This window comes from Scedosporium apiospermum, assembly GCF_000732125.1.
Source record: "Scedosporium apiospermum strain IHEM 14462 chromosome Unknown SEQ_SAPIO_0088, whole genome shotgun sequence".
In the NCBI taxonomy this organism is placed as follows: Eukaryota; Fungi; Ascomycota; class Sordariomycetes; order Microascales; family Microascaceae; genus Scedosporium; species Scedosporium apiospermum.
This window is the reverse complement of record NW_015971789.1, coordinates 1,171,287-1,194,341: the sequence shown is the minus strand read 5'-3', so window position 1 is coordinate 1,194,341 and position 23,055 is coordinate 1,171,287. Positions and strand designations below refer to the sequence as shown.

Here is a 23,055-nt window from a genome sequence, read left to right as displayed (position 1 = left end):
ATGCGAATATTGGCTACACCGCAAGTAGAAGCGAATGGATCATTTCTTCGTTATTTCTCAGGCGCATGAAGGAAGATGTTCGAGGGGGCGAAAGCTGAAGCCAACAAGAAGCCGGAAGAAAGCTGTAGTTCTGCCACTAGTGTCATCACCGCCTAATTGTTGGGCGGTGAGTCCGATAAGATAAGCACCACCCATTGTCAGGGAAAAAAAAGTCCCCTCACAAAAATTTTGGTAGACAAGAAGAAAAAAGCAGCACTTCTTAGAGAAGGACAGCAACCTTTTCCCTAGTAGGAATCATCGCCCACCACACACCACCACGATGCCTCCTTCGCAGCTCAAGCGCCTTAAATCCTCCCTCCGGGAGCAGGGCATCATTGGTCCCCAACAGTCGAAGAAACAAAAGAGAAAGCTAGCTCAGGATGCAAAGGCTAGCAACAAGAAGCGGTTGCGCAGGACGGAGGCCCTCGGTGAGATACGAGATCAATTCAACCCGTTCCAGTTCAAGCACAACCCCCGAGGTCCGAAGTTCCAGGTCACGACCATTAAGCCTGCCAATGATAAGGGTATCAAGGGCCGACCAGGTGTTTCGAAGGCCATCAGTGAGGAGAGGGTATGATACCCCCCCAGTTCTTTCTTTCCTATCCTCGGCGTGGCCGTCCTCGAGTTAACCAAATGTATATTCTAGCGTCGAGAAACCCTCCTTGTTGAAATGCAAAGGCGAAATAAAGTCGGCGGTATACTTGATCGACGATTCGGTGAAAATGACCCCACAATGGCTCCAGAAGACAAAATGTTAGAGCGCTTCGCCCGAGAGAAGCAAAAACTCCATAAGAAGAGCTCCCTCTTTGATCTTGAAGACGACGGACCCAGTTTCGGGCTTACGCATAACGGTCAGGCTCTGTCTTTTGACGGGCCAACTCTTACCGATGACTTCAACGAAGATGATTTGTCGGGAGGCGAGAGCGATGAGTCTGACGGCGGACGAAATATTTCTAAGCGACTGCGGCTGGCCGAAGCATTGGCGAACATGGAAACATCCGACAACGAGCAAGAGGGACAGCCTGAGCGGAAAAAGACAAAGGCCGAGGTTATGAAGGAAGTCATTGCGAAATCGAAGCTTCACAAGTACGAGCGGCAGGCAACAAAAGAGGAGAACGATGACTTGAGAGCAGAGATCGATTCGGAGATGCAAAGCATAAAAGCACTTTTGTTTTCCAAGACTATGGCAGAACGGCCCTCGGCGACAGACGGCCAAGAGAAGAAAGTGGCCTTTATGCCCGGCGTGGATAAGGCGGCAATGGAGAAGGAGTTTGACCTCCGGCTAAAGCAACTAGCTATGGACAAGCGAGCGCAACCCGCCGCTCCCACCAAGACCGAAGAGGAGCTCGCAGAAGAGCGGATTGCAAAACTGAAGGAGCTAGAGGAGAAGCGCCAGCGACGTATGCGGGGAGAAGCGGAATCCGAATCTGATGAGGAGGAAGGCAGCGAGGACGAAGGTGAGGGGGCAGGCGATGCTGACGGAGAAGTCGAAGGCGGCATGATTCAAATGATACCCATTGAAAAGGACGAGGATTTTGGGCTTGGCAAAGGCATCAAGACGAGGCTAACAGCGACCGAGATGGGGTTGGACGATGAGGACGACTTTTTCATCGAGGATGACCTCGTGGCAAGCGGCTCGGATATCGAATCGGACGAAGACTCATCAGAAGCCGAGTTCGAGGCCAGCGAGGACGACGAAGAGGACGATTTTACAAAGGGCCTTTTAACAGCACAGGAAGAAGCAAACCCGGAGTTCGAAGATACCTCAGTCCTTCAACTAAAAGACCGCCAGGGCGGCGATGGAGATGGCATTCCTTATACATTCTCTTGTCCGCAATCCCTCGAGGAATTTGCTGGGATCATCAACCCATACCCGCGAGAAAAGCTAGCGACAATTATCCAAAGAATACGTGCCTTGCATCATCCACGACTGGATAGCAAGAATAAGGAGAAGCTGGGGAACTTTTCGAGGGCGCTGGTTGATTTTATTTCCACGCCCGTCAATACTTCTGTTACGAGCTTCGCCGTCCTAGAAAGCGTTATCCGACATCTTCACTCTCTCGCGAAGAGCTTCTCTATCGAGATCTCCAAACAATTCCGCCAGCACCTCCACGATATGGCAGAGCTCCGTCCAACAGCGCTCCATAGCGGTGACCTTGTCGTCCTCACCGCGATTGGGTCGATCTTCCCGACATCGGATCACTTCCACCAGGTCGTGACACCAGCCATGTTGATAATGGCCAGGTATCTTGGGCAGAAGACTCCCAAGACTCTCGCCGACTACACGACTGGAATCTACCTAGCAACTTTGACCATCCAATATCAGCAGCTTTCCAAGCGATATGTTCCGGAATTTATGGTCTTCTGTCTTAACACGCTTTGTGCACTTGCACCGGAAGCGCCCAAGTCAAGCCTGGGCAATTTCCCAGTGCACTCCCCCGCAGACGGAATTCGCGTCAGCGGACAAGGCAGCCCTGCCCCCCGAAAATTGGTGTTTAGTGACTGCGCTGCGGATGAGTTGTCTACGGGCGAGGCGGAAACCCTCAAGGTTTCTCTTGTCAGCACTACAGTCCAGCTCATAGAGACGGCGGCGGATACATGGGCGTCAAAGCCTGCGATCTACGAGTCCTTCGAACCTGCGGCGAAAGTTCTAAAGTACCTATACAACAAGAACAACCGACCTAAGCTGCCCTCCGCGTTGAGCGAGAGGGTCGGCAAAGCTTGCGCCAAGATGGAGCGCTCCCTGCGAGTGGCTGAGCTCTCTCGACGCACGCTTGAACTTCACCACCACAAGCCCCTCGCCATCAAGTCATACGTCCCCAAGTTCGAGAACGAGTTCGACCCGAACAAGCACTACGACCCGGACCGGGAGCGTGCGGAGCTGGCCAAGCTCAAGGCCGAGCACAAAAGGGAGCGCAAGGGGGCCCTGCGGGAGCTCCGCAAGGACGCCAACTTTATGGCGCGGGAGAAGCTCAAGATCAAGAAGGCCAAGGACGAGGCATACGAGAAGAAGTTCAAGAGGCTCATTGCCGAGATCCAGGGCGAGGAGGGCAGGGAGTCGAACGAGTACGAGAGGGAGAAGAAGGCGAGGAAGAGGGCGAGGATGCGAAGGTAGAGGAGGCTTCGCGTTTCTCCTTCTCTTTTGCGTTTTATCGTTTTTTCACGGCGGCCATTGTATATAGATAGATACTCTAGAGGTAATACTCGATTGGAAGGGCACATTAGCCCCCAAATGAAAGAGAAAAAAAAGTACTCGTCTGGACGAGCGCCATTAGCCGTGCCATGCCAAGGCCTAATGTGCCGGAACCAGCTTCTTCCAAGGTCGCAGTTCACACCCCTCCCAGTAGTGTCCCAACCAAGGATTATAAAAACCTGGGCCCCAGCGTAATTTAGTGCGCAACAAAAATGAGATGCGACCCTAGAAATGCCAAAATCTCAGGGCGGTTACGTGAAACGAAAGTGCAAAAAAAAGATGTTCCAGATGCTCCTGGAGGGGGTCGAACCCTCGCTATTTAACCCAGTTAGTCGCTGTGTGATAATTACCTTATCGGGGTAATTGAAAGCTTCGAGGCGGACTTACACTTTCGCATTTCTCGTCATATTGATCAGCTAAGCCGTATCAATATAAGAACGACACGCTAACCACTGCGTCACAGGGGCTAATCTGTTTGATGTTGGTGAATCCCAGATCATATTTTAATACATACAGCTATCACCTCGGAGCTGGACGATTTGGGGACTTTTTATAATCGGCAGGGCTCACTCACTGCTCTCCAACTTCAACTTGGGATTTGATGCTTGACGTAGACGACACATTTCTTAATTCGAGATCATTCGTATAATTTTTTCTACTTCCCCTTCAATTGAGTTGCAACGCGGGATGCTATAAAAATAAATAAAAAAATAAAAAAGGGCATGAAAACCGCGGGAACGAAATAAACAGGAGAAGCCTTCTATACCCACCTCCTCTCCCACAACATCTCCATCACCACCATCCAAACAACAGGCATCAACCAAGAGACTCAAAACACCAACCCAATTCATTTCATTTAATCTCCTTTCAACATTATAATGCCCCCTCCACAGAAACCCCATCAAGATGACTCCGAAGAAGAAGAAGACTACATGACAATGGCCCTCCCCACCGAGTCTGCCCCCAAAGCCGAATCCTCCCTCCAACGTACCCAGCGCCTAAAACGCGAAGCCCTCGCCCGCAGCCGGCCCAAATCTCGCGCCGAGCTCGCACAGGAAGAAGCCGCGCGGCGCGAAGCGGCCCATTCGCGCTCCTTGCTAGAGACACCCGCCGCCATGGGGAGCAAAGGGTTGGCCATGATGGCAAAGATGGGGTTCAGAGGCGGGGCGCTGGGGAAGGAAGGAGGATCGGGGGGCGTTACGGAGCCGATTAGGGTGTTTGTGAGGGAGGGGAAAGGAGGGCTTGGGATAGAGGAGGAGAAGAGGAAGAGGTTAAGGGAGGAGGAAGAGAGGGCTGAGAGGGAGGGGAAGAGGGCGAAGAAGGTTGACCCAGGGGATTATAGGGCGAGGATGATGAAAGAGAGGGAGGTGGAGAGGTTGGAGAGGCAGGTCAGGGCTGCAGCGAGGCTGGCGGAACAGTTGCACGAAGCGGAAGAGGAGGGTGCTGAAGAGGAAGACGTCACGGAAACGAGCGGGGAGGAGGTGGAGAAGAAGAAAAAGAAGAAAAAAGCGAAGGCAACTCCGCTAAAGTCAATCAATATTTTGTGGCGTGGACTCGTGAAGGAGCGGGAACTTGCGGAACGAGACCGTGCCGCGAGGAGGGAGTTAACGGAGAGCCTCTCCACTCGGTTCCCCAGGTACGCAGACGAGGACGATGGAGATGCCGATGATAGGATGGCCATGGGGAAGGATAGGGTGGAATATGTCGAGTCTGAGGATCTTGATGAGGAAGACCCTGAGCTGGAAGAGTTCGAGGCTCTCGAGCCCGGCGAGAGGCTGACGAAAGTATTGGAGCATCTGCGCCGGGCGCACAACTACTGCTTCTGGTGCAAGACCGCTTATCCAGATGACTCGATGGAAGGGTGTCCAGGTATTACAGAGGAGGATCACGATTAGGTACCAAACTGATATATACCGCTTCTATCAAAATGAAGGCATGATTTTAGATCATGCACCGGGACCGTAGCCTTATGTTTTTTTCCATTCCAAAGACATGACATTAAACCGTCCGGGCCGACTTAATATGAGAATAAGAATACGACAACGTACTTTTCTCCAGGACGGCGTGGCAAGAGTAAACCGGTAGTATGTCGTTTTTATCGTTTTATTCGTAACTAGTACAACTACCCAGTTTCGCTGGCTAGTGATAAAGAGAATACCCTCCCAGGACAAATTTGCGACCACCATGAACAATCAAGGGGTATATGGAACCTCAAGAACGGCAGCATAGAACCGTCGCTTCAAAGAGAATCTCGCCTGTACATGAAGAAAAGAAAATCAAGGGAATCGGAAATCTCAACTCTCCCCACACGAATACACACAATTAAGCCGATACAAAAGAAGTAGGCCAACTTTCTGGTCAAGAAGCATTGCAAAACAAGGGTATATCGACGCATCCTCGTCCATTATCTTCTCTATCTTCCGCCTCCATCAAACCTCGTAGTAGTAATCGGTATCTAATCCTTCACGACTAGGGATTGCGCCTGCCCCGGGTGCAGGTCCGTTATACGCCGCGTCAAACCGGACATTAAGCAGGCGGATCTTCAATCCATACTCGCTCACGAGGTGGACGAGCTTGTTCGTCTCCGCCGTGATGGGAGCTTGGTTAAGAATCATCAAAAGACCGTCGAGCCACTCGGACGCGAGGCTGTGGCTCGTGGGATACAGCGTGAGGATGGGCTTCTCCTCGTCCGCCCCGTCGACGCCCGTTCCCGCCTCGCTGGGGTTCGTGAACGAGTACACGGTAATCTTAGTTGTCGGCTTGCTGGGGGGCGTCTTGGCCGTTGAATTACTCGCGGTGCTTCTCGCATCCTCGTTCGGCGCCGAGACATTGGACACGACAGAGCTAATGGTCGATAGGTCAACCTTCTCCACCAGGGAATCTAGGATTGGATCGGTAGCTGTCTTCTCGGGAAAGTCCGCATAGTGCAAGAACCGCTTATTATGTGATAACCTCGCAAACCTCCAAGGCGTGAGCGTGAAACCCTTGCGCTTCACCGTGGAGTCCTCCGACAGATTCGACCGTTTGGGCGTGGGCCTATAGAACCACGACCCTTCCAAAAGACAGCGGATGCGTTGCTCCTTGACAAACTGAAGCGCCTCGTTTTTGAGCTCTTCGCGGACCTGTGAGAGATACATGCCCCAGTTGTCCTCGAATGAAAGCTCGAGGAGCTCCATCTGCAGCTCCCTCAAGCGCCCGCAGTCGTATTCCATTAGCTCATCCTCGACCTCGAGCACGTCCTTGGTTCTACTAGCCTGCCCGACAACCTGCTCGATCAGGATTCGCACGAGTTCCGACACCTTTTCGAAATCGTTCTGCTCGGCCATGGTGGCCTTCCAGATTCGGAAGAACGCGTGCAAACCTGCGGTATGCAGCCGCGACCACTGTAACAATAAGGGTCGGTAGAGACTGTCGTTATTCTTAATATCGCCGAGCATCTGATACCCCTTAGGATCTTCCAGCTCGACCTTGTCGACGTCAAAATGTTGGCAAAGAATCATGGTAACCGCCAAACTTGCTCGGGCGACGGGACACCTCTCCCTCAACGGCCTCGTCGACTGCTCGAGTAACAGCTTCTGAAACCCATCCTCGTTCTTCCTCACATAGTCGGTGAGGTCCATCATTCCAAGGAAACCCGACACATCAAATTCCTGCGCGGGGCTCTCCGTCTCGAAACCAAGCCTCCTCCACTTCTCCGGGTTGTGGCGTCTGCTTCCCTTCCTAGAGTCCGTAGGTTCTTCTTTCGTGGTGCCGTTCGTCGTTTGGCGTTCCGGCGCGCTGGCAAGATGCAGACCCTTAAGTGCCCTGCGATGCTCTGGGCGTTCCAAATCCACTCTCACCTCACGCCATCTCCTAAGCAGGACCTTGGTAAGGGACTGAAACTCGAGGAGAGGGTGGGCAAGGTCCTGCAGGGCGGAGCTTTGCATCAGGTTATAGACCGCCTTTATCAAACCCAAATCCTGCAGCCGCTTAATAAATTTAGACCACTCCTCCCCCGGCGCATGTGTAGTACTGCTACCCTTCGCACCCGGCGCTGCAGCAGTCGTCGTCGACCCGGCGTCGTTCGAAACCGCATCTCGGATAAGGGCATTGATGAGCATCAGTGCATTAGCGCACAGCGCGTGGTCGGCAGACTGCAGCTGCTGGATAACGAGCTCGAAAAAGTGTGGATACACAGCGACGGCGGGCTTCAGCGCTCGGAAACCGTAGCTGCCAGGGGCGCGGGCGGCGGCTCGGGGACCCGACTGCGAATGGCTGACGAGAGCGACGAGAATCGACATGGCGCCTCGGAGAATGTTGACCAGGGGATTCGTGACGATGAGTTCGACGATTCGCTCGACGAGATCGCTCGCCGTGGGGCCCTCGAAAATGTCCCAGCCCATGTCGACCTCGAGAAGACGGCTCAGGCTCTGCAGCGAGTAGGCCAGGGTGTTTCCGCCGGTGCTCATGATTAGTCGACGAAGGATGATGAGACCGCCGGAGGAGATGAAGACGTCTGCGAATGCTGGGTCGTTGATCGACGATTGGAGCTTGAAGACGGCCATCTTTCGCGCGGCATCCTCGTCGCTCGCGAGGCGCGCCAGCAAGGCAGGAATGTCTGCCTGGTCCATGCCTGCGATGTTAGTATGCCGTCGCCGAGGTCGAGGAGGATAGATTCTAAGTGGCGATGCTGTGAAGAGGAGTGAGTTGGTATCCGAGAGAAGGGCGAGACAACGGCGGAGCGGAGCGGAAGGGGGCGATTCGACGAGGGAGGGTCCCGCAGATCTTAGATGGGGGTTGGTCTTTAGGACAATTAGCCCCTATGACAGGGAAAGGGGAGTTCGAGTTGCGCTCGCAGAAGCAAGGTGAAAAAAAAGGAAATAAAAAGATACGCGGGGCGGGCTTTCGCGATCTGAAACAGAACGAAAGGGAGCACGGATAGAGTAAAGAGGAACAGTGGGGTGTATTGGGAGAGACCGTCGCCGAAGCACAGGACCATCTGGTGAGATCAACCCAGCAGAGATTGTAACCTGCTGGTCTTTATTATTAACTGTATCTGGTCACTTTCACCCACCGCACGCGCACGGCTTCTTTCGTCTTCAAGTATAGTATTATAGGACGATTGGAACTCTTGGGCCCTTGAATCGATCAATTACCGGACATACAGTGGCTGGTATAATATTAGCGATGCCGACAAGTCTCTCAAGTCGCACGATCTTTTGGCGAAAGCAGCACGGCGTAGAGGATGAAGAGGATCAATGAATCGAGAGGACATGCACCAAGACAGCACAACCTTACGACGTCCACGACTCGAGGATTTGACCCCGGATTGGATTGCGTTTTACTGAATGGATCAATTAGTCCAATCAATTCGTTCGCTTCAGCTGCCACAGATGCAGTGGATTGGTACACTGCACGCCTCGGTGCTGTGCTTAATTTCAATGTTCGGACGCTGGCTATCAGGCGTAGTGTAGCCGTCCAGTGGTGCGTCCAGCGGTGCAGGTACGCATTTGAGTACCAAAGCTGATGCGGTTCAGTGGATCGCATCGGAGATCAGGCTAGGTACAAGGGTACCCCTGAAGAATAATAGGAAAATATCCGAACCAGGCCACAGTTATTGTGGCTGATTATTCTAGCCACTTCCATTACTAATCACCACTACTCAGCTTTCCGTGAGCTACGGTCATATGTATGTATCACCCATATCTGCTAGATTAGACTAACCTCTGCTGTGTATTATTGGGCGTTTGGTCTTTGTTAGGCAGACGTCGATCGCTTCACTGAGAGAGTGAGCAGTAAAGTTGCTATTTGAGAAACAGGAACCAACACTACAATGCGATGAAAATAATTTTGATGGTGCCCTTTTGTCATCGCGGTATCGCCAGCTGATGTGACACTGGCAGGACACTTGGACTGACCACATGTGCAGTATTCGATTTGAAAGCACTCCTCGAGACGCAACAAGCTGGCCGTCGATGTGCGGCAAAGGTTTCATGCCAGGATCCGATATTCATCCGTCGAGATAGCTTCATGGACAAGACACTCTCCCTCATGATGCTTAAGACGTCGTCTTTTGTCAACCGAAGCACGGGAGTACCCAAGTGCGTCGGTGCTCTCGTATGCATCATAGACGTTGAGCATGTCTTGAGCCATACTGCGATGATTGCGACGTTTCGAGCAGGACCTCCTTTATCATCCGTTCTCTCCATGACATGACCCTTTCCCATGAGTCCAAGATCGAGAGGATGGGTGTACATGCACGCTGCCATGAAATATGGGTATCAAGCGTCCGCCAGATATTCTCATTGACAAGAGAGCGACTGCGAAGGCATCATGCTCCCGTCATCGAGAGTGCCCTACTCGGCCGAGTCATACTCGCCGGAAACCTAGGTATGACCGACGGCGTTCTGGTAAAGGCTCAAACGCACTCATCCCACTGTCATGCGGCGAGGACGTCTTAGGGCGATACGGTGTCGTCGTTAAGGCTGTGGATACAGCAGAGCTCGACCGTGACGTTTGGAAACACTTTAGAAAATATCAAATTGAAGGGACTTCGACCCGTCAAGGTCGAGGAAGCACGAGGTTGATTCAACTGCCTAACGATGTGGTTGCCGCAATAGTGTCAACGCGGAAAATTATCCAGCCCAAGCAGTTAGTCCACATTTACGCAAAGACTAAGCTCTATGGAGAGCACCGGCGAAAAGGCGACACTTCCGCCATTGGCTGGAAGCATGGACACCAAAGTCTCAGCAGGCGACCGGCACCATGGTAATGATTGCGTGAGGTGGCCAGCCTTCTAGGGATGTGAACACTTCTAATGCAAGTGAATCGTAACATGCTCTGCAGGTCGGGGAAGACAGCGTCGTACCCGCTAACATCTCTTCGGTGACCTGTTCTCAAGAGCATCGCCTTAGTTGTTGCCATCCTACTGCAACTGGTTGCCTTGCCTAGCGGGAACCCATGCAATAGCATTATGGCTTGCTCCTAAGGGTCTGAACGGTTGCTAGCATCACCCTTTGAGTTTTTAGTTGAGTTACCTACCTCCTCTCTTGTCTGCTCGTTGAGTTCTACCTCTTCTGGCCCGGGATACCATAGCCACCTCAGTGGCCTATGGTTCCCGGGGGGCCACGCTGCTTGTGGAAGCGACCAACAATGGTGGGTGCTGCCCTCCTTTTGCTTTTGCGAAGTGAATCCGAATAGATATGCCAAAAGCTGATAGATATTCCCTGTTTCGCTCGCCGCTAGGGAGTGGCTATCACGACGTCAGCCTACCTACAATATGCTGTCGCCTGATCTCAACCCAGCCGTGCTTGTCCCTTCTTCGCCTCTCTCGTCGACACCTCCCATAGCCGCCTCAGATCCAGTCTATGCGGAATGCCCCTTCCTATTATTAGTATCCACTGGCCACCTGAACAGGTCTATCTCTTCTTGGTGCCCCTATTAGGATCTCTCCGCGTCACGAATCTAACAACGTTTGCGACGTATCACCGGCGGCCCAATTCCTCCAAGATGAAATTGCGGCCTGATGCTGACCCTTTATATTGATAGACTGCTGCACGTGATGTGAATGCTGTTTCCAGGCTGTGCTGAACCGTAGCTGAACAATGTCGAGGATCCAACTTCGTGACCACGCTTCATCTCAGCTGTTCTCCTTCCACATTCTCCTTGCACCATCATGTAAATGTATTGGCCCGAAAAGCGCCCATCTGGCCTCCATTCCTTTCTAAAATGGAAGAGCCATATCTAAAGTCGGCTTTGGGCCTCAGCCAAGGGCAGCTCTGTGAGCATTGCTCTAGGCTGCCTTTTGATCAACTTTTCGGCCCAGAAGCTGACGGCAACAACGAACCTCTCAAGCCTCAAGCTCTCTCGTCAGAGGAACTAGACCGCGATCTCCTCAATCCACCATTAAGCAACCCACGCAGCTTATACAAAGGCGAGCACTTATCCATTTTGCCCCTCAGTCATCTGACCGTCTTGAAAAGCAATGATACAACGACGGCTTCATCCAACTCATGCCATCTATGCTCGTTCTTTGCCGACATTTATATCGCCGGGCCATATTGGTTCCCGAAAACTAGGGTGCATCCCATATGGCTTTCGTATGGCATGATAGTATGCCGTTTCGCTCAACGCTCGACAACCCCAATCTACGACGGGCCGCCGGGATATTCAACCGGCGAGAGACCTCTTTGTGCTCTCCTCCAATGGCCTCTGTGCCATAGTTCACCACCGAATCACTGGTCCCATGAGGCAACCTTAGCCTATACCACGGACATTATCACCTGGTACAACGAGGGCACCATGCCGGTCGCCCTGGTCAACAAATTCGAGCACTTGGCATCGTGCGGCAACATTTTTCATGTACGTCCGGCTCGAAAAGACCCGCTTCTATTACGACAACCACAATTACAGGAACGACTCGAAAAGGCAGAACTCGAATCCATACGGCTCCGCATTCTAGGGAAGCGCGCGAACGATGACGTGGAAATAGAGGAGGAGTCTACTACTCCCCAAATGGACCAACTTCCGACCGATTTCCGCGTCATTGACTGCGAGACATCACTGGTTTGTCCACTCCCAAAGGGACAGGACTATCTCACCCTCAGCTACGTTTGGGGAACTGGCCTCGATACTGGTGGTCCGTACGGGGCTTTGCCCAATACGGCGCCGAAGGTAATCCGGGATGCGGCCTCGGTTACTCTCGGACTTGGATTCCGGTATTTATGGGTAGATCGGTATTGCATCCCGCGAGATCAGCCCGAGGAAGCTCATATCCAGATTCGGCGCATGGACGTGATATATTCCCGCTCCTTTCTCACGATTGTCGCCGCCGGTGCCTCGAATCCAGGCGAAGGACTAGCCCCTGATGTATCAGGCCTCCTATCCTGCAGCTGGTCGGACCGTTTGGAGCAAACCTTGAGCAAGCCTCTCTGCCATCTTGGGGGGTTTACCCTCCACCTATGCATTCCGCACTATTTCACCAACGATGACGTGAGCGGGGACTTCCTTATATCATCTCAAATCTTCCGACACCTCGTCGAGCGTGGTGGCGGCCCTTCCCTGCTGCAAGGCGACTCCCGTATGTTGACAGTAGGAGCTGAGATTTATGGTTCGGCCTGGAACACGCGCGGGTGGACTTACCAAGAAGCGGTGCTCTCGAGGAGACTACTCGTGTTTACGCCAGGTTTCGTGTATTTTCAGAGCCACTGCGACCCCGCTCTACCTTGGGTCTTTCAGATGGGCCTTTCCGGTATCGTGTCACCCCCACTCTTCGCCAGGGTTTCTACAGCCATCCAGCAAACATACTGGTTCTATAGTGATGGTGCCAGCCTCCTGGAGGCCCATGTTCAGGCATATTTTCGAAGGCGCCTCACCTTCCCAAGCGACGGCTACCATGCCTTTCGAGGGATTCAGTCGGCCCTCCACCGCAGTTGTTCTGACATGGTCATGTTCTATGGCCTGCCGATTCAAGTATCGGCCCCAGATAGCAGCCCGCGGGGGTGCGCGTACGAGCTAGTCTCTGCCCTGCTTTGGGAGGTCTCGGCCGTTGTTGTGAGGCGGGAGGGATTCCCAAGCTGGACCTGGCTTGGATGGCAGCTCTTGCGCCATGGCGCGCCCGTCTACGGCCCAAACTGGATTGTAGAGTATGAAGGCGTATTTTCCACGCTGCACAGCATCGAGGTGGTCTTTGGGGATGAGAGCATCGTCCGCTGGACCGGACCGTCGTGCCTTCCCGAAAGATGGCTTTGGGGTGACGAGTTCCCGTCCTTGCGGGTAGAAGGATGGACGTTCCAGCTCGACCCCCTCGCCGCTGCCGACGGCGAAATAGGTGGCGAGAGCAGGGCCTGGGAGAGGGATTTGCGGGTGAACTTGTGGTATAGTGTCCGACGCCTAGGATCTCCGTTACATGATGGTTTAGCGAATAGGTTGGACGAGCTAGTGCTTCTTGTCCTCGCTCACGGCATTTACGTACCATTGGTGCTCGGTAGTGAGGTCGATCCGACTTCCCAAATTGCTCGGGATGCGACCCATTCGGTGAGCGTCATGGCGCTGTGGCCGGTTGGAGTCCGCGGGGCACATGAGCGAGTTGGCCTAGTTCATGCGAAACTGCCTAAACCGTGGGATGACTTCGACAGGGAGGGCCATGGGTGGACGGTCAGAAAGATTTTCATCCGGTAGCGACTCTATCGTTCTGTCACGGATAGTTGAGTTCTTCGGCGATAGCCTCTAGCCTCTATCTCTCCCCCAGGGGGGGAACAAAATCCATTTGCTGGGATGTGTGTTCGACGTCAGGTTATGATGAGGATGAGCCGTGAGCTTCCCCAAACTTAACCGCATCAAACCAAACAAATGTCCCCATCCTTAGCATCCCCTTTCGCCAACGCCTCCCCAAACATGATTCCATGAACATAGCACTCGCCCACCAGCTTCTTCCATTCCTTCCTCCCCTTCCCGTCGTCGTGTCTCACCAAGAACGGCACGGCCGTACCGTTGGCGATAAATACTTCATCGCCGATCTTCGCGTCCCCAGGAACCAACCCGGCGTAGCCCTTCTCCGTCGTACAAAATCTGGCGACGGAAAGCCTCTTCGAGAAGGCCGCCGCCGTGTGCCAGTATTTCCAGACGCTATCCCTCAGATTCTGCGGCTGCTTGAGAAAGTCGATGAGGTGCTGGATGGATTTGATGTCCAGCCTGGCACCGGTAGGGTCGAAAGTGTCCTCGTTCCCTTCGCCCTGTACCCGGCCGCCGCCTGCATCTTCATTTGGCAGCTTTCCGTAGCTCTGGTGATTCTTGAGCGCCTGGAAGGTCGTCATCGCACCGGCAAGAGGGTCGAGATGCGGTCGGCTTGACTGGCCTATCGGTATGGAGAACTTGAGCTCATCAAGGGATTCTCCGGTGGGATAGGAGCCTAGCTTGTCGATTTCCTTGCGGAGGTAGTTGACGTACGCAACCACGTCGTGGTCCTCCAACGTGACGTCGCCAACCTTGGCAATACGATCGACAATGGACCCGCGCACAACCAGGAGCCTATCGTTCTTCGAAGACACTTCAGCCGACAGAGTCGAAGCTCCCGAGGCAGAAAAGGACCCTTTGGTGCTGTGCCACGTCGATATCGTCGTTGGAGCCTCACCTCGGATCCAGTCCGGGATCCAGGAGCAAAATTTAAAAGACTTGGCGGTGCCGCCCCGGTAGAGAAGATCACGCGCCGCACCGCGCTGAACGAAGACGTTTGCGTAGCGCCGCACAACCTTCTCCCACGAGGACGAGTAGTCTGGCTCGAACTCGGGGTCCTGCCCGTCTGAGGCGAGTAGTAGAAGGGCGAAGATCTTATCGCGTTCGCGGGTCGCGCTGGTGTACGCGAAGAGCTCGAGAAGCTGGAGGAGACTGAATCTCCTGTCGACCGCCTGGCCGCGGTGGGTTTGGTGTCTGTAGATCTCGCGGGTGATGCCGAGCGTGTATGCCGCGATAGGTATTTGCTTATTGCGGGACTGCACCTGGGCTTCTAAATGGCGCGTGTTCTCCTCCGTACAGATTTTGATGGCTTCAAAGATATCCTCCCAGTCGAACGACCACCGGCCGCAGTGGACGGTGATCTTGGAGGCAAAGACTACTTCCTGGAGGATCCAAACGCGGCTGAAGAAACCGCGCTCGAGAAGACAGTCAATCTTCTCCCACACATCGTCGTCCTTGCGTGGACACCGCTGACCTTCCCACGAGGGCGGCACCTTGGCCAACATTTCCGGCCACGTCTTGGGGTTTACAGAGAGTGTTCTGATCTGCAGCAAGGTCGTGATGGCTTGGTCGCTGCCGTCTGCTTCTTCGCCGAGCCATGCAGAAACACTTTCGGCAGTTTGGAAGATTTCTCCCATGAGACGGAGCTGGAGGACCTTTTCGTAGTCGTTTTCTTGGTCGATGCAGATTGCGTCCGCCCACACGACAAGTGTTTCCTTTGTATCTCGGAGTTCGCGGAGAGCATTGTATAGCGACCCGGTCAAAGCAATTAGGCCGTCCGATGTCTTGATGTGATAGGGCTTGAGGCTAGATCCCCATTCGTAAGAGAGGGCATGGTACCTTCCTGCCAGATCTATCGAAGTGTGCTTCATCTGACCCCGCAAAACTTCGTCCTCCTTTCCGGGGGCGATCTCCACCAGCCTAATGTCACGAAACCCTTTCAGGGGCTTGTATTGGTAATACACCATGGACGACCAGGTACCATCACTGACGCCCAAGCGGCTGCGGCGCCTCCACCAATGTTGACTTCCGTTCACGAGGGGCTTTGATGAGGCACGATGGTCCTTGACCTTGATCCCCATTGAGGTATCGACAAAGCGCAGTTGCTGGCAGGTAATGTCTGTCGTGACAACATGTCCCTTGGCCATCAACCGGCCTAGGTCGACAAAAAGGGTGATTTCGGGATCCTCCTTCGCATTTGAGATCCGGGCAAGGATAAAGACTTCATTAGGACAGGACGAGTCCTTTCGCCGTACCGCCAATATATGAGCCTAGTGGGGTGGGTGATGTCAGCTCAGAGTGCTACAGAGTTCGAAACAACGACTGGACGTACCTTCATCAAGATCTCACTCGCCAGGAAGAATTGTGAATCATCCAGGACCCCCTCGCTTGTACTCACTTCGACGTGGAATTTAATCCCACTTTTCCACGTTGACGCTTTGGCATACCCGGCTGAGCGAAGAAACTCTAGCAAACGGCCAGTTTTGTCGTTTATGGTAAAAGTCGTCGGACAACCCATAGCCTTATAACTGTACGTATACGGTGGGTGACCCGCCCTGGAGCGCAAGATACTCGTCCAGTTATTCGCCGGCGAGTATGACTCTCCTATATTCATTTCGAGAAATCTCGAAAACTATAGCACCACACGTTAACATCGTCGACCACGTGTGCATGTAAATGGAAGTTTTACCATGAGTTCCCCAAGAAATGCCACCTCCGGGCTCGTCGGATTCATGGCCGTCTCGAGAATATATACATTGTCGTCTCCAAGCTTGGAAGGTACATATATGGCCGGGAATACGGGATTAATGCTGGCGTGCCGGTTCTCGAGCATCTTGAGGTAGCCTCCGCCGGTGTGGAAGGACCATTTAGCCCTTCGGTCTGGGGGCCCACTGGCCATGTTCCTCATTTCCTTGACGGCTTTTCGGGGGAGGAAGACTGCAGCGTTAACCCGGTCAGCTCGGCAGGCAGACGATAGCAGCGGGTTGGTATTCATGTCTTTGGAACCCCATTCCTTCTCCATTGTGTTCTGGACAGAAGCAGCGGACTCGATGTCGCGGATGAAGTCGCCCAACGTGTTTGAGCCGTCCTTATTCATATCCCCCGTTGGTTGCGGCCAGTTTCCGACCTCTGTGTGTTTCAAGGTCTTGGAATAGTCGAGCGGCACTTTCCAAGCTTCATCACCACCCGCTGTATCGTCGTCGCTGGACTCAACTGTGATCCCTCGTCGTTCCAGCGTTTCCGTAAGAGCTTTAATGTCAGGGTTCATGAGGATCTGCTGCACAACGGCACTCGTTTCTGAGCCTTGCATGCCGCAGAACTTTTGCAATTCCTCGACGAGTTCGAGAGAAGGGCACGGGGACTCGACGTCTTCCTTTGTTAAGTATATTGACAAGCGGGAGCTTTCCTGTGTCAGTTTGACTCTTCCTGAATCAACAGCACCAGTAATAGTCTGCCCATAAGCCCCCTTTACCGTCCATTTGATGACGACCCGATCTGCTTCATATACGTCGACGGATCGGAGCAAAGAGCTGAGAGCGGACCTGCCAATTCCACCACTCTTAGGCGCCAAGCTGTGTGAATGATGAACAAAAAGTCAGCGAATCGCGGCCATTATATTAGCGCTTTCTAGAAGCTCGGACGGCGAGATTATACATACCTAGCCAATAGATATGCCTTTGACCTCAGGTTATTCGTGTACTTCGGGTGCAAAGAAGAGCTTCCTTCAACCAACGCTAGGCCGGATGCCACGGACGACAAAAGCCGATAATTCATAGTGAAGTGAGCGAAAAGATCAGACATGAGGCCTATGTCTTTTGGGTCGAAAGCCAGAAGGCTGACTCGTCCCCCAAAACATTTCCTCAGGTGCGGCCGATCGGCAATTAGCCAAAAGTCCTTGGAACCGGCCGACTGTAGACTATCAAAGCTATTTATGTCACCTCTGGAGTCCACGGGGAAGATTCTCGCCGTGCTGAGCCTCTTGATATCTGAAAGGGCACCTCCGGTCAGTCCGCTACGGATGGATGCAGACAGTGCGATGAGAATGCTTGCAATGTAGGATAAGCTATCCCCAGCCGAGATCATGGATGCTTCAGCTACCAATGTGTCGACACTGCCCTCCTTGAGATTGAGCGTTCGTCGGAAGAAGTGGTGGAGGCCGCCGTAGTGTGGTTGGAGGCGTGCGATCTTACGCAGACATGGATGCCCGTCCCAGACACACGCTCCAATGGGGACCCACATTCCACCGCCTTGGATAGAGTAGAAAGGCAAATATATCAAAGGTTCCTTGACGAAACTTGGTCTACTTGCAGTTAGCCCTTTCTCAGCAACAAGTACCTTCGAGTTGCGGAAAACCGAGGAAGGAGAATATTGACTGACAATATCGTGGAGCCGTCGGATGCGGCGCGAGATTGAAGCTCGGCATAGATGCTACGGACCTTGGTGAAATCGACATCTTGCCGGCGCCGCATATTACGCAGTTGCCGCAATAATACACCGGTTCCCAGCGTAACCGTGACGCCAAAGATCCGCAAGAACTTCCAGTCTGCTGAATCCGGGTCTTCCAAGTCGAGGAGAGCAAGTTCACGGCCGTACGCATCAATAATCTCGCGTAGGGGTAGAGTCGTGTCCTTCAACGCCGCATAGCCCCCTCCTTGACACGGCACTTTCATTTGGCTCAACTCTTCGACCACGCTTGCGATTGAGGTCATCCACTCGCTGCTCATGTTTCGCGCCACTTTCTTGTCGACCCACTGCTCGTAGTCCCTCCATTCATGGCGCAGGAGTTCGAGGATCTGGATGGAAGGCGCTGTGCGGATGAGCAGTCGGAACTCATCGCTCAGGCGGAAGCTCTGGCTGCGCACCTTTGCGATACGGGGGCATGTATTCAGGTGGAAGGTTGAGGTGAGCCAGTCGATGAAGGCTTGCCGATCCGCCGAGCCCCAAGGGAATTCCGAGAAGTAGTCATCATGCAGGAAACGAATTCGGCCCTTCAGTGGCGCCCACTTTGAGGCGCTGAATAGGCCTTCGGACTCTACATACAGTTCCGGACCCGTGGAAGAGGTGCCGTTGTCGGCGACGAAATATATGTTCCGGCGACTTGGATCGCTCCAATTATGGCGATAGAGATAGGTTGCGTGTGCCACTAGATCCTTCAAGTGTAGATCCTGAGGACGGAAAGTCTCGCTCGAGTGAGCCTTCACGATCTCCTCGCAGACCTGCCTCACGGTGAGACGGCTTGCACCAAGGTGGACAAGAAGCTGGCGGCGATCAGAGTCCTTAAAAGCGTCGGGGTGTACTTCCAGAACGCCAACACCGGGTGGGATAATGACGGCGGCATCTCTGCTCGGTAGGACCAGGGAGCCGGTCTTTGCGGACACCCATCGGCCATCTCTGAGTGGCACGATATCCATTCTCGAGATAGCTACTCTGTGAGACTCACCAGTCGCATCTCCGAGGATGAGAGAAGTCAGAGCTTGAGATAAAGCGGAGTGCCATGGTCCTGGTTTCTGCCTGAAACTTATGGAATACTTCTCGAGAAGAACTCCGAGATGCTCAATGAACTCCTTGCTAGACAGCCGTCGCACGCCAAGGCGACTGAGAAGTGGCCAGTCCTCTTCGGAATACCCTGGTGAGAGGTACTTATTATCGATGCTCTCGCATGCCGTGAAAGGCACGCCATCCCAGCTTAGAAACTGAGGAGGGACTTTGACCAACTCTCCAGGCTGATGCCATTGGCCTGAAACGGCTTGGAGAATGGGACGAGTGGACAAGAGTGTAGCAATGTCGTCCTCGAGTGCGGCAAAGAAGTCCCTCATTTGAGGGCGCACCTGAAAGAACCGAGGCCACGTGTACCGCATCGGCCCCCTGTTGAACTGGTTGACTGCTTCTAGAATGGCAGTGGGGAGCGCGCCTCGGAGAGACCGGTTCCAGCGGCAGTAATCATCTATGTCTTCTCGGCTGGCAATAAGAAGAAAGTCCCCCTGAATCAGAAACTAGAGCGAGTACGTTTAGCGATTCGAAAAGAGCCCAAGCCATGGAGCCACTGTCTCATACCTTGAAGCCATAATCACGAATAGGCAAGAAAGCATGCACATACTGGGGTGTCAGTACTGGCGTCTCGCTCTCCGAGACAGGGAACCCAAGCATGAGCTCCGACTCGGTCACTCCAGGCCGTTTGTCGTCTGGGGGGAGGTGGGTTGCCGTGTACCGAAAGATGATGTATCTCAAGCTCGCCTTTCCCAACTGCAATGTGATCCGACTTCCCCCAGCTTCGTCGTGCTTCGCAATGGCCGTTGACCAATTGGTGCCATCCTTGCTGCGGACGGCCAAGTCTAGCCTCTTGAGTTGACGCAGAAAGATCAAGAGGCGAGCATCGAAAGACTTGATCTCCGTAATTAGTTCGCTCACATCATAATCCTGCGACAGCTGAAGGTAGATGGTGGTAGTGTTTCCTCTCAGAGACTGCTGTGCGGTGGCAGGAAGATCCGCCCAAATGGGAGCGATCATTCCCAAGTCTCTCGATTTCTCGAACTTAAACGAATAATGGCCCGACTTAATCCACACGACGTCCGATACCTTGAAAACGGATTTGAAACCAATTCCCTTCTCCCCGATATACCTCGTCGCCTTATCTACGCCTGACTTTGTGCTCCGCCCAACCCTGCAGATGGCCTCGACATTATTCCTGGAGAAGCCACGCTCGTTACAAGAGATTAGCAGATGCCGGTTCTCGTACCGCAAAGCTAGACTGGGCGAGCTTCCGGGCGGGTAGAAGTTATCGTCGGCATTCTGAACTAGTTCCAAGAGAAAGTGCGTCGACTTTTGGTACAGCTGCTCCGAGAGGATTTTCAGCGCAGACTCGAGGTCGGATGTGTTGTTTGCTGGGCCATCCAGACCTTTTTCGCGCCGAATCGTTTTGATATGTTCCTTCGCATCCTCCACACTCTGCGGATATTGATCGTCCATGTCAAAGGAAAAAGTTTAAAGGACGCCTCAAAGAGTTCTTTACAAATAGAAGCGAGAGACACAGCGATGATCTTAAGCAACATCTCTTGAAATGATGTTGAGAGGCGGCCAGGCTGAGGCTGAGCTCGACATCAGCCTCCCTTGGTGCCCAACAGATTAACGATCTGTTGACATACGATCCTTTTTCCACTTCCCAACGCTGACCGCGAGGCTGAGGATGCGCTTGTAGGCCCTTGTCGCGTACTAGCCAAATTCAGGATGCTGCGAGATGTAATAATTGGAAAAATGAGCCACTCGGCTCATGATAGGAATGATTCTTTCCGTTACGAAATCGCATTGAAAGGTGTTAGCGCTTCCTTGTCGAAAATAAATTTGGTTTACACAGGTAGAGCCAACCCAACCTGGGGAATAACCCTTTTGCCTGTGGGTTGTGAAAGGATTGTGTGCAACAATAGTGCATCATAGCATAGTAAGTCGATTCTTCCCTTTGCGTGACTGGCTCCGGCCAACCAGGCACCAACGGTCCAGCTACATCACATCGTCCCTGCCTGTTCAAGGGCATGCGCCATGCCTGGGCATTCTGTCCAACTGCGGAGGAGAGTTCATGAAGCACTCCTCTTCTGTTTGGTGATGGCCTGCAGATCTGGAACTTAGGGGTCATCGCTTCTTTATCTGGGGGAGACCTGCGAATCGAATATTTCCGTCTCTACATGTAGATCAGATAGAATTGTCAGGGTCGTCGGAGATGGTTGCGAGAGGGTCTTCGCTCTTGGCTGGGTGGGTCTCGTCTCCACGACACGAGGACCTGTCCCGGCCCCTCAGATTCTGGTGTCGCGGGCAGCATTTGCATGTCTAAAGCGGTACTGGGGTATAAAAAAGGTTTTTTGTCGTGAACAATGGACCTCACGGTCGAGCTGCTGCGGTCGGCGGGGGCAGGGCCGAGCTAGAGTCAGTGTGCCTCGGTCTACTTCGTAGGGCCCTGATTGATGGAGTAGGTGGATCTGCTCAGGAGTATGACGCTCAACTGCAAGACAGCTTTATTAGATTCTAAATAATTAAATAATTGAAACTGCTACCCATGGGTGACCAAATCAACTTTCACTTGAGGGACAGGCAAAGTACTCTTGTCAGTTAAGGTCGGCATGTTCTATAGGAAAAGGAAAAACCCATTTTCCTGCACTGGGGTACAAAAGTACGCGTTTTCGTAATCAATGGGATTGCAAGAAAGAATCATGACTGTGCAAGGGAAGAGATGGGTCCCCTCAACTTGAAGTTGATTGGTCATCCACGGGTAAACTCTTCTACGTTATTTATACCCTAGTACGCCACCTGTGGCGCAAGGTCATAGAGTTGCTTCCCTATTCCAAACATCATCTCAACCTCCAGCCTCGTCGCCTCGCGTAACAAAATCGCACCCTCATCAAAAGATATTTGCATTCCCTCCAATAACTCCATCACAAACAAGCACAACAATCATCCACAATGGCCAATTTCCTCGCTTCCATTTTCGGAACCGAGCTCGACAAAGTCAACTGCTCTTTCTACTTTGTAAGTTTCTCTTTCGCCTCCCCTTCTTCCCCCATCTCAAGTCGCCTCCTCGAAACCAAGCAAGAAGTGTTCAAAAATGTTAACAGAATTGCACCAGAAAATCGGCGCATGCCGCCATGGCGACCGCTGCTCCAGGAAACACGTCAAGCCCTCCTACAGCCAGACCATCCTCATGCCCAACCTCTACCAAAACCCCGCCTACGATCCCAAGAACCGCATGAACCCCGCCCAGCTCCAAAACCACTTCGACGCCTTCTACGAGGACGTGTGGTGCGAGTTGTGCAAATACGGCGAGTTAGAAGAACTCGTAGTCTGCGACAACAATAATGACCGTATGTTCTTTCCCCTTCTCTCCTCCCCCAGCAGATTGGAAGCCTCAATCCGTTACTAACATTCTCTCTCTCTCTCTAGACCTAATCGGTAACGTCTACGCCCGGTTCAAATACGAAGACAGTGCCCAAAAAGCCTGCGACGACCTAAACTCCCGCTGGTACGCCGGCCGCCCCATCTACTGCGAGCTCTCCCCCGTCACCGACTTCCGCGAAGCCTGCTGCCGTCTTAACTCCGGCGAGGGCTGCGTCCGTGGCGGCTTCTGCAACTTCATACACCGCAAGAACCCCAGCGACGAGCTCGATCGCGAACTCGTTCTCAGCACAAAGAAGTGGCTCAAGATGTCCGGCAAGGACGAGAAGACGCCGTCGAGGTCGCCTACGCCTGAACCTACGAGGAGGAGGTATTAATGGAAGGGGAGGGGGTCTGTCTGGTGGCAGCTCACGTCGAATAGGGTATTGACGCGGGTTTATTATTCCTGCCCCTCCTTTTTGTTTTCTGTGATGCTCTGCCCCTTTTGTCGAGGTGAAGCTCTCGGACCGGGATTGGGCATATTATTCAGACCCTTCGGTGTGAGTGGAGGGCGCCCACGTTACGTTCAAAAAGAAAGGTTTTCATGAGCCAAAAAGAAGGTCTATCTACGGGCTAGGCGTTGCCGGGTTCAATCCAAGCTGGCTGGTTGTATAATAGTATTCAGTATCTGGCGTTAGGGTCATCAGGTTGAATTCCGCAAAGAATATTGCGCGTCTTACATCTATAGGGGTAAA

The 23,055-nt window shown here is 53.1% G+C and overlaps 3 protein-coding genes and 4 pseudogenes across 3 annotated transcripts; 5 read left to right on the top strand and 2 right to left on the bottom strand.

Moving 5' to 3' along the window:
- Positions 1-319: 319 nt before the first annotated feature.
- On the top strand, positions 320-616 carry SAPIO_CDS3319 (annotated as a pseudogene; the record flags this gene model as incomplete).
- Positions 617-790: 174 nt separating this feature from the next.
- SAPIO_CDS3318 lies at positions 791-3,154 on the top strand (annotated as a pseudogene; the record flags this gene model as incomplete).
- Positions 3,155-4,110: 956 nt separating this feature from the next.
- SAPIO_CDS3317 lies at positions 4,111-5,127 on the top strand (annotated as a pseudogene; the record flags this gene model as incomplete).
- Positions 5,128-5,661: 534 nt separating this feature from the next.
- Positions 5,662-7,842, bottom strand: SAPIO_CDS3316 (annotated as a pseudogene; the record flags this gene model as incomplete).
- A 3,670-nt stretch (positions 7,843-11,512) lies between these two features.
- SAPIO_CDS3315 (uncharacterized protein) lies at positions 11,513-13,390 on the top strand (the record flags this gene model as incomplete). The annotated part of the gene is made up of 2 exons (XM_016786133.1): positions 11,513-11,572; positions 11,624-13,390. The coding sequence occupies 2 exons, from the start codon at positions 11,513-11,515 to the stop codon at positions 13,388-13,390; spliced, it is 1,827 nt and encodes a 608-aa protein (XP_016644139.1).
- Positions 13,391-13,548: 158 nt separating this feature from the next.
- SAPIO_CDS3314 (uncharacterized protein) lies at positions 13,549-20,410 on the bottom strand (the record flags this gene model as incomplete). The annotated part of the gene is made up of 6 exons (XM_016786132.1): positions 13,549-15,714; positions 15,777-16,076; positions 16,134-17,016; positions 17,103-17,744; positions 17,822-19,437; positions 19,499-20,410. 6 exons carry the CDS (start codon positions 20,408-20,410, stop codon positions 13,549-13,551), a joined length of 6,519 nt encoding a protein of 2,172 aa, XP_016644138.1.
- Positions 20,411-21,892: 1,482 nt separating this feature from the next.
- On the top strand, positions 21,893-22,698 carry SAPIO_CDS3313 (uncharacterized protein; the record flags this gene model as incomplete). Its single annotated transcript, XM_016786131.1, has 3 exons — positions 21,893-21,958; positions 22,056-22,290; positions 22,370-22,698. The coding sequence occupies 3 exons, from the start codon at positions 21,893-21,895 to the stop codon at positions 22,696-22,698; spliced, it is 630 nt and encodes a 209-aa protein (XP_016644137.1).
- Positions 22,699-23,055: the final 357 nt, after the last annotated feature.